General features: G+C 37.8%; 1 protein-coding gene across 2 annotated transcripts in view; it reads left to right on the top strand.

Annotated features, from left to right (window-relative positions):
* LOC126468129 (mediator of RNA polymerase II transcription subunit 29) overlaps positions 1-13643 on the top strand; it is a 65766-nt gene that overhangs the window by 24887 nt on the left and 27236 nt on the right. Inside the window, exon 5 of one of the 2 annotated variants that reach the window (XR_007585994.1) lies at positions 9512-9679. Coding sequence is in view for 1 of the 2 variants with exons in the window: in XM_050096526.1 (XP_049952483.1) it covers positions 9512-9519 (8 nt within the window). In the remaining variant the exon portion in view is untranslated. Of the gene's footprint in view, positions 1-9511; positions 10703-13643 lie in introns of those variants that run through there. The other variant, XM_050096526.1, reaches the window with a different exon arrangement.

Genomic DNA, 13643 nt, shown 5'->3' with positions numbered 1-13643 from the left:
GAGATGTTAGCTGTTCCCTGTACTCTGTGGATAATGCTGCTGTTGGTGGAATGGATGAGGCATGTGTTGTGTAATTCCTTGGTCAATGCGTGTTTCTTCTGGAAATCGACATCCAATATAGGTTGGTCGATGACGGCCAGCACCAAGGTACGCCTACATTTCTCTGCGAGTCCAATGTCAGTCGCCAGTGTTTTTCATCCATATGTTGAATGGCTGAGTTGTTGACTACTTTCAATTGAACCTCGTTTGTGCATTGTCTGAAGGGAAGGAAGTAACAGGGAGGATGCTGACTTCTGATCTGGTGTCAACTAGAAATGTTCATCCTGTAGAGCCATCAGAGAAGAACAGCCTTTGTGAAGCTGTGTGTCTGACAGCTGTTGAAGTCAATTTGCATAATATTGGCTCATACTGAAACAGGCGTGTCTTGCTCTTCTGTGAGTTTAGGAGCAGATGGTGGTCGTCACAGTCGGCTGTGCCTAAGCCAGGCTGTGAGAGGCTTTTGGGTACAAACATGGTGTCCTGCACTTGGTAGCTTGAGAGTCAAAGTGCTTTTGGAAATATCAATAATCATTTTCATTTTTTAAACACCTTGGGGTCAGCATCGTGTGACAAAATTGTGCGTGTGGGGTCAAGAGATTTTCATTCATGTCTGGCAACGCAGGCCAAGGCCACCATGTCAGCCGGATTCAGCCATTTTTTGGTGGGATTCAGCAGCGGCCAACACAGCATGCGAGTTGCACAGGGTATGTGCTCTATCGGCCACTTGCAGCAGTTCACTTAATGGCCGACTCTCCTTCACTATCGAGGTTAAGCACACCAGCGGAGGCAACTATTGTTGCCAAGTGTTTGAAAGTAAGATGCTTCACAGCACACAAAGATATCCTATAGCACATAAGAGCCTCCTAAATTTGGAATGCGGCTTGTTGCTACATTTTTTGTGATATGGCATCTCCTTTAGTCACTGATTTATAGGTTTTCTTCATAGTTCAGAAGGTTATCAGCTGGAGGTCAGCTTTGATGTGAAGAATGGACAAGGCATTCAATCTCTCCTCGGACAACGTAGAACATACGTATGGTTTCAGTCTTTTAAGAGATGAAGACAAGTATTTTGCTGAACAATTTGTAAGTGCCACACATAGAAATATTCTAAGAGCAATGTCAACATTCAGAAACACAGACTGTAACCTTTGTTTTCGTAAAAATATACTCATTTCGACTGGTATATTACTAAGCTCAGAAGATTTCAAAAGTTCTGTGAAATGTACAAATTCACTAGGGAAGGAAGGCTCTAAATCTGTCATATGTCGCTTGGAGTTTTGCTGCACATTCAGCAATATCATCAGGAGAACTGTTCGTAAGGTTACTGAAAACTGTGAAGGAGTCCAATAGTGTTCTATAGCTTCCCTTCCTCCTCACTAATTCGGCGTACAAGTTGTCGAGTACTTGGAGAAATGTTTCGACTCTTAAATTTTTCCCTTCCAGTCAGAAAAACTTCTTCAGAGTCCACTTCTTCGTCATCATGAAGTTTGCATTTTTGTGATCTTTCATAGGTGCATTCATAGTCTATACCAGTCACAATCTCTATGAATTTATTTTCATAATAGTTGAACATGCCACGAATAGATGCAATAAATCCTACAAGATTCATATAATTCGTGCACTATTTTAGTATCAATATTTACACTTAGCAATTTCAGATTTACACTATTAAATCTCTGGAGTATGTCCTTCCAAACTGTTGTCATGAATACTGTTTCTAATCTACTGAGTTGATTCAATAAAGCTGAAACCTCATATTGCACAAGTGGTTTTTCAAGTGTATTATTGGCAATATGTGCGAGGGCATTGATAATGCCCTCCCAGTTTTCATATAGACTTACACACCCTACCTCTCTTGCTGACCAATGTGTTTTTTATAAACTTTTTACCATTTTGCTTCTTGGTTTCTTGAAAGAAAGAAGTTTATACCAGCACTGTGTAGAAGCAGAGAAAAAATTGTGAAGGTTTTGCACTACATTTAAAAATGAACATGCTTCCCAGCAACAGCTTGCAGCACTAGTGCCGACTAAATTCAAAGAATGTGCTGCACAAGGCACATAATGCGCTTTCGGATTTTGTTCTTTAATGCGTGCCTGCAAACCAGTGTAGGTTCTTGACATATTGCTTGTGTTGTCATATGACTGGCCTCTACAGTCAGTAATATCAGTGGAATTTGTAGACAGGACTTTTAGTATGGCCACAGCTAACTTTTCGGACTTGTGTTCCAGGTTGGTAAAAACAGAAGGAAATGTCCAACAAGTTCACCATTCTGTTTCACATATCTTAACATGAAAGATAATTGACCAATATGTGAAATGCCTGCAGCAGAATCTACTATTACAGAGAAATATTTGGCCTGTTTTATTTCACTTATGATAATCCTTTTAATCGTTCAGAAAGAAGCTCTATTATTTAATCACAGATTGTTGAAGAAAGATAACTTGTATGTACCTGTCCTGGATTTCCATATCGTTCAATGTGCACTGCAAGAAAGGGATCAAACTCAGCTATAAATTCAAGAGACATCATAAATTGACCATTATGTAATGAATGGAATCGTTCAACGTATCCACGTAGGAGAGGTCCACGACTTCTTAGCTTCTTCATTACTGCAAACACCCTTTTCAACACACTGTGCCAGTACATTTTTTTCTGCCTCAACATGTGATGGTTATCTATTGTTCCAAGTGACTTTTTTCTTGTTAAGAGTGATAACTCAGAATTTTTGTGTTCAAGTGAATTCTCATAATGAGATAAAATATTAGAAATATTTTTCCAATCTGCAATACCATTAGTAAGCAGTCAGGGCCTTACCTCTGAACAATTTACATGGTGCACAAAAAACAGTGCCGTTGCTGCAGGAGTATACTAGAAAATCACGCAAAGTTGATTCACCATTTAAAAGTTTAAGGTAAAATACATTTTTGCACAAATATCTGGTTTTATCACCTTTTGATCTTCTCGAATTAGAAAAATCACCATTACAATTTTGATTAATGCCACATTGTAAGAGAATGTCGACTGTTGATTCATTGACACACCGTTCTGCAGGATCATATACTAACAAGATTATTTGTTTTTTTTAACGTCTGACTCAACACTTAGTTTTTGTGAAACTCGAAATCTGGAACAATTTGCTTTTCTTCATTTTTAACTTTTGTTTTGTCTGTATTTACTTCTTTTACAACAGCTGCAGTGACAGAAATATCATCCATACTACTTGAACTCGAAGTCGAACCAACAACATTTTTTGCAAAAAATTTATCTACTCTGCCAAGTGTTTTTAGAACATTGGCTTCTTGTTCTAACCTTTCCTTTGATAGTTTCTGAAATGCCGCCCCATTTAATTTTGCACGTTTGCTTTTTTCACTGTTATTCATGTTAAGGCACTTATAAAATTGTCAACCAACAGTCAAAACAAAAGGGAAAAAAATGTAAAAGGAAAGAAAGAAAGAAAGAAAGAAAGACTGTATCCAGTTCCAATCATGCTACACCGCACATGAACACAAAGCTTTTTACTTTAAACGTGGCACACGAGCACAAAGGTTTTTCCTTTCATCTACATCTACATTTACATTTATACTCCGCAAGCCACCCAACGGTGTGTGGCGGAGGGCACTTTACGTGCCACTGTCATTACCTCCTTTTCCTGTTCCAATCGCGTATGGTTCGCGGGAAGAACGACTGTCTGAAAGCCTCCATGCGCGCTCTAATCTCTCTAATTTTACATTCGTGATCTCCTCGGGAGGTATAAGTAGGGGGAAGCAATATACTCGATACCTCATCCAGAAACGCACCCTCTCGAAACCTGGCGAGCAAGCTACACCGCGATGCAGAGCGCCTCTCTTGCAGTGTCTGCCACTTGAGTTTGTTAAACATCTCCGTAACGCTATCACGGTTACCAAATAACCCTGTGACGAAACGCACCGCTCTTCTTTGGATCTTCTCTATCTCCTCCGTCAACCCGATCTGCTACGGATCCCACACTGATGAGCAATACTCAAGCATAGGTCGAACGAGTGTTTTGTAAGCCACCTCCTTTGTTGATAGACTACATTTTCTAAGGACTCTCCCAATGAATCTCAACCTGGTACCCGCCTTACCAACAATTAATTTTATATGATCATTCCACTTCAAATCGTTCCGCATGCATACTCCCAGATATTTTACAGAAGTAACTGCTACCAGTGTTTGTTCCGCTATCATATAATCATACAATAAAGGATCCTTCTTTCTATGTATTCGCAATAGATTACATTTGTCTATGTTAAGGGTCAGTTGCCACTCCCTGTACCAAGTGCCTATCCACTGCAGATCTTCCTGCATTTTGCTACAATTTTCTAATGCTGCAACTTCTCTGTATACTACAGCATCATCCGCAAAAAGCCGCATGGAACTTCCGACACCATCTACTAGGTCATTTATATATATTGTGAAAAGCAATGGTCCCATAACACTCCCCTGTGGCACGCCAGAGGTTACTTTAATGCCTGTAGACGTCTCTCCATTGATAACAACATGCTGTGTTCTGTTTGATAAAAACTCTTCAATCCAGCCACACAGCTGGTCTGATATTCCGTAGGCTCTTACTTTGTTTATCAGGCGACAGTGCGGAACTGTATCGAACGCCTTCCGGAAGTCAAGAAAAATAGCATCTACCTGGGAGCCTGTATATAATATTTTCTGGGTCTCGTGAACAAATAAAGCGAGTTGGGTCTCACACGATCGCTGTTTCCGGAATCCATGTTGATTCCTACATAGTAGATTCTGGGTTTCCAAAAACGACATGATACTCGAGCAAAAAACATGTTCTAAAATTCTACAACAGATCGATAAACATGGAGCGATGAACTGACCAGCTCGGATTACTCGACGTAACTGTGCTATGAAAGAACGACAATGCAGAATAATTTGATTTCATTGTCACCTGTTTCTCTGTTGTCAGTGAATAGTAGAAGCATACCTGCCAGCTGGAATTCGTCTCGTAAAGGAAACGGGACAGTCCATATTCCGGCTTCTGTTTCCCATGTCGCCAGAATTTTAGCTGGGACGCAAATATGTTCTGAATATTCTTAACACTGTCTTTCTGATTTTAAAAAGCAAATAATTTTTGCAATTTCTTCCAGTGAGGTGTGCTGTATCGACTCTTATCCTACTTATTCTTATAACATTTTAGTGGTTTCTGTGGGCAGAGAAGACAGACTACAAAGTTTAAGTAGTCTTGTTGGCAGTTGATGTGGTGTGTGGTCATTTGTGTGAACACTGCTGTTATGTCTACGTGCAAATGCACCTTTTCTTCCAACATAAAATAAAAATAACATTCCCTCGAAGAAAAAAAGCTTATTTAAGAAGTTGAATATGAAATTTTCAGTGCCACGTACTATTCAGTTGCACAGAGTGGGAACTTTGATATTGTGCAGACTGCAGCACAGTAAATGAGACAAAGGAAAGATGGTTCTTCTTCTTTTTTTGCCAAAAAAAATAACTAAGTAAATAAATAAATAAAATTTTTAAACTGTTTTGAAGTGTATTTCATACATTATTAGACATTCTGCTTATGTTTTTTTCATATAAATGTGTTCAAAAATGTAAAACATTCTCAGTATCAACATGTTTTGTTAAACAGGTGTCATTAAATCAAAGCTCATATGTTGAAGACCACAGAGCTTTCACATTAATTACAGTAATGGAGGGGTGACTTATACTTACCCGTAATTTCTACAAGAAATTTAAGTAGAGTCAGGTATTACATACTGAGGCCCACACATGTTACAGTACTTAAGAAACTGCTGATTAGTTTATCACAGCTTCTCAGGGGTCCTGGTATTTTCACGGGGAAAATATGGTAGGGTTAAGTAGAAGCTGACAAAAATCTAGGAATAACAACATTTCAAGCATTGTATTATAGATTGCTGTCCTGACAGCTTACTTCAAAATATTTGCAACAATCATGAAGAAACCCAATGTTAAATTTCCATTCAGTCACCAAGTAAGCTATGTATATTTCCAAGATTGTATTGTCAAATTTCGTTCTTAAGGCTTATTGAAAGTAGCAAGTTATTTAACAATATTAATAATTTTTGTCATTTGTAAGTGCTATTATTTTAAAATGTAAAAAGTTAAAATGAGTACAGAGCAAAAAATGCCACTCCACTTAAGGCGCCACCCCTAAGCCCATACCTAGTGGGCCTACCGTATATGTAAATACGCTACTGGTTAGATGAGGGAAACTGCTTAAACATCACAGCCAGGATGGCTGGCTCACCAACCCTCATCATTAATCTGTGAAGCAGATTCAATCCGTAGCTGGACAGCAGAATGTACATTAAATACTCAAAAACATGTCTGGGCGACAAAGAAATTGCTTACAGAACAGAGCTGTAAACAACCAAATGGATAGCTTCTAAGTTTTGATAATCATAAAAATCAATAAAAGACAAATATATTAGTTGCTCATATTGAAATCTGTGTAGTTTGAAAATGTTAAAATGTGTAAACTACTGTAAATGCAGACAACACAATTGGTTGACACTGATGTAAATGTAAGCATTGTTTTTTATAAAATAGTCAAAAATTCATTGACAAAAGCTTGGGTCTCTGTTTTTTCCTTTATTCCTTGAATAGTCCAAAACCTCACTTTCTGGACCCAGTCAGACAGTGGGTGTGCCAGGATTGATCTGCTACTTTTTGTCCTCACTAACAATAAAACCTCCTGTGTTATAAAAATAATCAGTTAGCCTCATCAAATGAAAGTTGTGTAAACTTTTATCCTGCTGCCAATATTATTGATAACAAGCAAAAAAGTTTTGCAAATTTTATGTTCTCTAAACATTATTTTACACTAGATCTGTTAGAGTTTAAGTCATTAACTGTATGATTATGACAGTAGTTGTAGAATCCCAGTTCCAAATGTATGACATACAGAACATACAAATAGTACAGAGAAACAGATAGAGTGCTTGGAAAAACTGCTGCATAGTGTAGTGCAATAGGTCTGCTTTGTGAATTACTGGTCTGTTATTTGGAAGTCAGCCACAAGAACACTAGCACATGCCACTTTTTTCTTGAAATATTTTGATTATACATTGCCTGACAAAAAAAAGTGAAGCATCCAGAAGTTGTCGTTGGGTGTCAGTGTAATTTCATACAAGTACCATACACATCACCAGTATGTATGTAAAAGACAGGTACAATGGCAACCAGAGTGTTTTACAGTTGTTAGTGTTTTGTGTTATCAGACCTGCTAGGATATGTAAAGGATGTGAAAAGCATCATTTGTGGAGTAATCACTGTGAAGGACAAGGAGATTATGTGTGAGACTGCAGTGTCAGCATGTGACAGATTTTGAAAGAGGCCCAATTGTGGGTCTTCATTTGACCGGCTGGTCGAATCATGTCACATTCTGATTTGTGGGGCATTCTAGTGTGAAAGTGGCCCTATTTTTGACTGCATGGAAATGCGAGAGCAGGCATACTCATCATCAAGATTCTGACTGCCACAACAGAGGACCACCCTATTGTGCACCACACACATTGCAACCCCCTTCACATATATGCCTGCCATCGAAGAGTAAGTAGTGGACACACTGCCACTTTCTCTGTCATCTCACACCATTCTGTGTCATACCACACTGTTTTTTGGAGACAAGCAGCAGCCAGACTAGGGAATTACCATCCCATGCATAAATTGTCATTAACATACACCACCAACAGCTGCATTTGGAATGGTGCTATGATCAGGAAACAGGACCTGCTGATGAGTGGCATTGTTTTCAGTGATAAATTGTGGTTGTGCACTACCCCAGATGACCATCATCGGCAAGTACGGCAATGATCTGGGGAGATATCCCGTTCTTCCAACATTTTGGAGAGAGACAGCGATGTTACTCCTGGCATTAGGTTTTGTAAAACCATTGGGTATGAGTTCATGATTTCATGTCATGGTTGGTAATTGTTGAGGGAAATCAGGCAGCACAATGGTACCTCACAAACATCCTGTGTTCTGATATGTTACATCTCATGCAACAGTATCACGGTGCCATTTTTCAACAAGACGTGCTCATTCACTCATAGTATGTGTGTGTATGTATGCACTGTCTGTGTGATGTTGAGGCATTCCCACAGCCAGCAAGATCCCTAGACCTGCTCCCCAACAGATCGTGTGAGTGAGACCAGCTCAGATGTCAGCTCTGCCCCAGTGCCAGTATCCAGAGTATAAAGGACCAGTTACAACAATTGTGGACCAGCTTGCCTCAGAACAGGAGACAACGGCATTATGATACCCTTCCCAACCAAACCTGTGCATGCATCCAGGCCAGAAAAGGTGCAATGACATACTGATAAGTGGGTTTATACTGCCAAATTCTTTGTACAGTTGGCTCGATTTTGTAATCACTGAAATAACTTTACATATCCTCTCAACCAATAAAGTTTCATTTTATATAATCAACCCTCCTAAATGTTTCATTTTTTACATCAGGCAATGTATTTAACACGTATATATTGTCAGCAAGCCATGCAAAAATGTATTGCTTAACATACTTAGCTTATATACTGTAATGGACTGTAAGAAAGCAGAGTATTGCCACGGTAGGATTGAATAAAAAGTTCTTGGGTTTCCATCTGCATCAAGTGATTTAAATTACATGAGCTTTTGGCCGAGCACTCCCCGGCCATGGTCAAGTGATATAACTGCAGTGGGCGGCTAGTATGTCCCTTATATAAAGTAAGTGCCGGTTGTGATGTCAGTGGTGCTCACGGCATCTCCTTATATGGGCATATGTTGGCTCAGTGTTCATTGTGCCTGCTTCAGCCACGCATTTGCTGCTGGGTCCCATGCTGCGCTGAGCTGCAGGCCACACCCTAAATAGAGACTGTGGCCCGCAGCCACAGCATGGAATCCAGCAATCACGCAGTTGAAGCAAGCACACCGAACACCATGTCAACGTATATATGGAGATGCTGTAAGCACCAGTGACATCACAGTCAGGAGCTGATGTATATAAGAGGCATATCAGCAGCCCTCTGGCAGTCATATCACTTGACCATGGACAAGAAGTGCTTGGCCGAAATCTCATGTAATTTTAACGACCTGATGCAGCTAGAAACCAGAGAACTTTTGATGTAATGTAATAGGTAGGGTAATAGTGCTAATGCCTCATTTTGCTGTATTAAGGTCTCTCAAGACAAATATGTAAAAGAGATGTCAGTCATAGCAGTTTCTGTTATAATTGTTTGGGATCAAACACTACGTTCATGATTTGGCAAGTGTATACCACATAATGATAGCAGCCAGTGATCTCTACCTAAACTGGATATCAAATCCAGCTTTAGCTTTCTAAGTGTGCTAGCTAAAGATCCTCTTACTTTGTATCTTACCCAACTAAATGGCAGCCATGAAATGTCATTAGACTGCAAAAGAAAATAATTTTCAGTTGTACACTCATGTTAGCCTGTTACATTGTATGTTCCAGATTTCTGAAGAAGATAACTATTTCAAGACTGTTGCAGAAAATGGTGATAATTCTGTTGTATAATTTCAAAGATCTTGTGAGATCCAGATATTGGTTCTGCATTACTTCATTTATACCTGTTGCAATACTGAGCAACAAAATGAGATGCAGCAGAAACCAATAAATTAGGTAATATATTTGCCAAATTTTAAAATAGTTATTATTTATAAAATTGAGAGAATGCAGATACTTCCCAAATAAAGTTGATTTCATTTGCTCAGGTATGTTACTACTGATAAATATTACATATGGACAAACAAGTACTGGGTAGTTGTAATTAAAATGAAGCTACTCAAAGTGACAGCAAAACTTGATAGATATTGTAATGTGTTAATGTAGAACTGATGTACACGAGAAAAAAGTTAGCGAGAAAAAAGTTAGTTCCGGATTTGGCCACCTGGTACAAATCTGGCACTGTAAACAACCTCATCAACATCTCCAGTGCTCATATTGAACAAACTGTATAAGTGGTGGTTAATAATCAAATAAACATTATCTTTCTCACATGTGTAACCTTTTCTGCTCACACTCTGTTCCTAATGTCTTATATATGGTAATGTTTCTGTATGTATTTCTTGCATTCACAGCACCAGATTTTCACGTGGTGGCCAAAACTGGGAATTTTTTTTTCCTCCATTGTAAATCGGTTCCACATTAATGCATTAGAATATCTGCCAAGTTTCACTGTCATACAATAATTACAGCCCACACTGGATCCCTGCGAGTAGTTCCACTTTAATTATAACCAACTGGTAATTATTAAGCATAAACTGATGTTAAAATGTTCAACACCACCTACACCTCAATGCACAATTTTACATACTTGCTTCTTGAAAGGACGTGTTGTGTTAAGTTGGGACTCACTTTTATGGACGTATGAAGACCTCCATTAAAGAAGGTTGTATATCGCAATTTCATAATTTTCCAGAAAGTAAAAATAATGGTTGTTTTCCTTTGATACAATTTATTTATAAATTTTATTATGTATGGTCAAGTGATGCAGTATGTGTTACAGAACAGTAACATGTATTTAGCATATTTTGCAATATTTAGAAAGTTATCTTAAATTTTTTTTGTAGCTGTCTGTGTAAGAGCAATGCATATTCTGTAAAAGTACATCATGAAATAATGTTGTATATCAAAAAAGAATTGATTTTCTGTTACATTGACAAAAAAAAAGTGGAAAGTATTAACAAAATATATTATCTGACATACAAAAAATAGAGTATTTATTTAATTAATACCCAAGTTGAAAATAAAACTAATTCTGCAAAGGACAAGAAACAATAACAAAGAAAAAAGTGAACAGAGGAAAAAATAGTTGTACTGTTCACTAAGAAGGTAAGTTCACATAAAATTCCCTGTATTGTGCATCAAGATAATCACACATATTCAAGTATCTCATTTTGTGTGAAGAAGAAGCTCTTTATGCAATAAAGGGAACATAATAACAGGTACAGGGATGTTAACTTTAAGCTGAATTTCTCTTCTGTCTTTAAACAAGACCTGATGACATTATGATTAACAAGCAAGTAACTATTATTTTTCAAGTTCGGATCAAATGCCATAATTCCTTCAAGAACATTGACAGCAACAGTCATTCTGTCTCATTTCCATTGTAATGAAAGGTGGACTTAAACAAGTGTTAGATATTACATACTTCCATTCATATGTAGTCACGACATCTCTACTCTTCTTTTTTTCCAATTAATGCAAAAGTATGGTCCCAAGACAGAAACCTATGCCTCGAAAGAATAAACTTATGTTCAGTTGTTGTAAAAAAAACTCTGTCAAAACCAGGTAGTTGAACAAAAGTATTATTGTCGAGTTGTTGTTTTGCCCAAATCAGTGGCCAGACCAAACAACTTATTCCAGTGAACAATTTTTACATTAACATTATATACAATGTTCATGTATGTATCACCTTTAATGTAGCTTTTTCTTTTTTAGGCAATTTTTACCAGTTGCAGAAACCTAAGATTTTCCATTCCCCCTACTTTCCTAGGCATTCTACTACCAATTTGATGGACCTATTTTCCTTTCTATGCTTTTAATGATACAGTATCCTTTGGAGTGAAAAGTACATCATCCACTTCCATCACATTTATTAATATCTATCATTCTTGCCGGATAGTCAACTTTACAACTACAAATAGCTAATCTTGTATTGAAAACCCAGCTTTGTCAAAAATCTGATATACAACCTTCTTTGAGGGAGGTCTTCAATACTGCATATGTGACGATGTATTTCCTTCCACAGAGCATTAAATATAAAGTTTTCAGGGAAATTATATGTACTTATGGGTGCTGCAGGTCATCTATTTTGAAAACACACGTACAAGATGGAAGATAATTAATTTCAGGAATAGTGTTACAATGCTTGTCAGTTTCCTGCAGGATATCGCCAGTTATCAAGTCTATAAATTTCCTGTTGACATTTGCAGGAACAAATCCATGGAACAGATTGCAAAGTTCATAGATTATTTAAAGGAAGCAATTATTCTGCTTATATAGACATTTCATAATGAAGTATTGCAATCTCTTGCTGATCTAATAATTACCGGGTTCAATCAGTGCTATAGCCCATGATACAAGGGTTATAAGCACTCATAGATCAATTGAAATGTTTTTCCTTTCTACAACATGGCACATGACAGGAATCTGCTGGTCCTTCGCAGTTCTGTATTCAGATAGCAGGTTACAAGCGGTTGACGTAAGTGTTGCCTTCCCCCATCATCCATGACAGCCAGGAATTGAAACAAGTTGAATATCAGAGAGATTTATGTGCAGATGCTACATTGATTGTTTCTCAACAAAATCTCCATGGCTGTTGAGACAGAACAGTGTACTTTGTTTCCTGTTCCCCTGTACAAGAATATCTGGTGCCTGCCTGTGGTGTCATGTTGTCAGTTTCCTAGGCTTCTTATCTGAAATTAAATGTCATCCTCTTAGCCAGTTCTTTATCTCCAAAAAAAAAAAAAAAAAAAAAATAATAAAAAAAAGGCATGACATTCAGACTGTAGGGTCTTCTCTAATCTGAATTGTAGAGTTGACAGGACACAATTGGATATTGTCACATAGCAGAGAGATACCTGAGGCAGCATGTCTCTGTTTTGGATGTAATTCATAGCCTTGATAATGCCTCACATTTTTCTTCTAGTCAGCATCCTTATGGTTTGGTGCAGCCTGCGACAATCTCAGAGTAGCAAAATGTGATATCACAAGAAGTCTCAGGTGCAAGAAATTGAGTAAGACGACACTGCCCCAAACAGCAGAAGCTATAAACTTTTTGTTGCGGTGTGACTGAATATTAAACATGTTTGGGTTGTGTGGTTGTTTCTCCTTTGTAGTAATGCCATTTTGTTTCTGTAGGGTGTAAATTGATGTTTAATCATGTGGCACTTATGCTTAAAGTCCCCACCTTCTTTCTCCACATGCAGCAGAAATATTAATGTGACCTCATTAAAATGTACCCAACATACACAAAGCTTCCAATATCTGAGACACTGTAACAACGCCAAAGAGTGTTAGAAATTTCCATGTATCATTTGTGACTTCAGAATCATTTTCCTCTGCTCATCTTGCACAACGTGACCCACATTCCATTGAATTCTGTATGGTGTTCATGGCATACATTTAGTGTTCACTAAATTTCCAGCACCACACTCAAAGTAGTAACCATATTCTAGATTTATCCTGTGGTGGATGCCTGCTGCATTTTGTTCCTCTGCTTGCACAAATAGCATTTTTGGCCTAAAAAGCAGTATGTGCCAAGTTTACTTATTTTTTTTTAAAAAAAAAATTATCCAGTTCACCTCTTCCACCTTCTGATAAATTGATGTATTGACTTAAGTTCTTTCAGTATAGTCTTTACTTTGTCAAGTACATATGTGAGAGATGCAAGTGCAGTGTGCAGAAAGGGTAAAAAATGTATTGGGGAAAGATCAACATCAAGCATCATGCTAAATAGCTGAAATTTAGTGCTGAGGATATAAAATTAGGAGAAATTAAGAAACCATAGCATGGTAGGCGGTGAAACATTATCTACAAATTCAAAATACAGATTCTGCCAAGTTATGCATTGCTGGGAAAA

Source organism: Schistocerca serialis, chromosome 1, assembly GCF_023864345.2.
Source record: "Schistocerca serialis cubense isolate TAMUIC-IGC-003099 chromosome 1, iqSchSeri2.2, whole genome shotgun sequence".
Taxonomy (NCBI): Eukaryota; Metazoa; Arthropoda; class Insecta; order Orthoptera; family Acrididae; genus Schistocerca; species Schistocerca serialis.
This window is presented reverse-complemented; position numbering and strand designations above follow the sequence as displayed.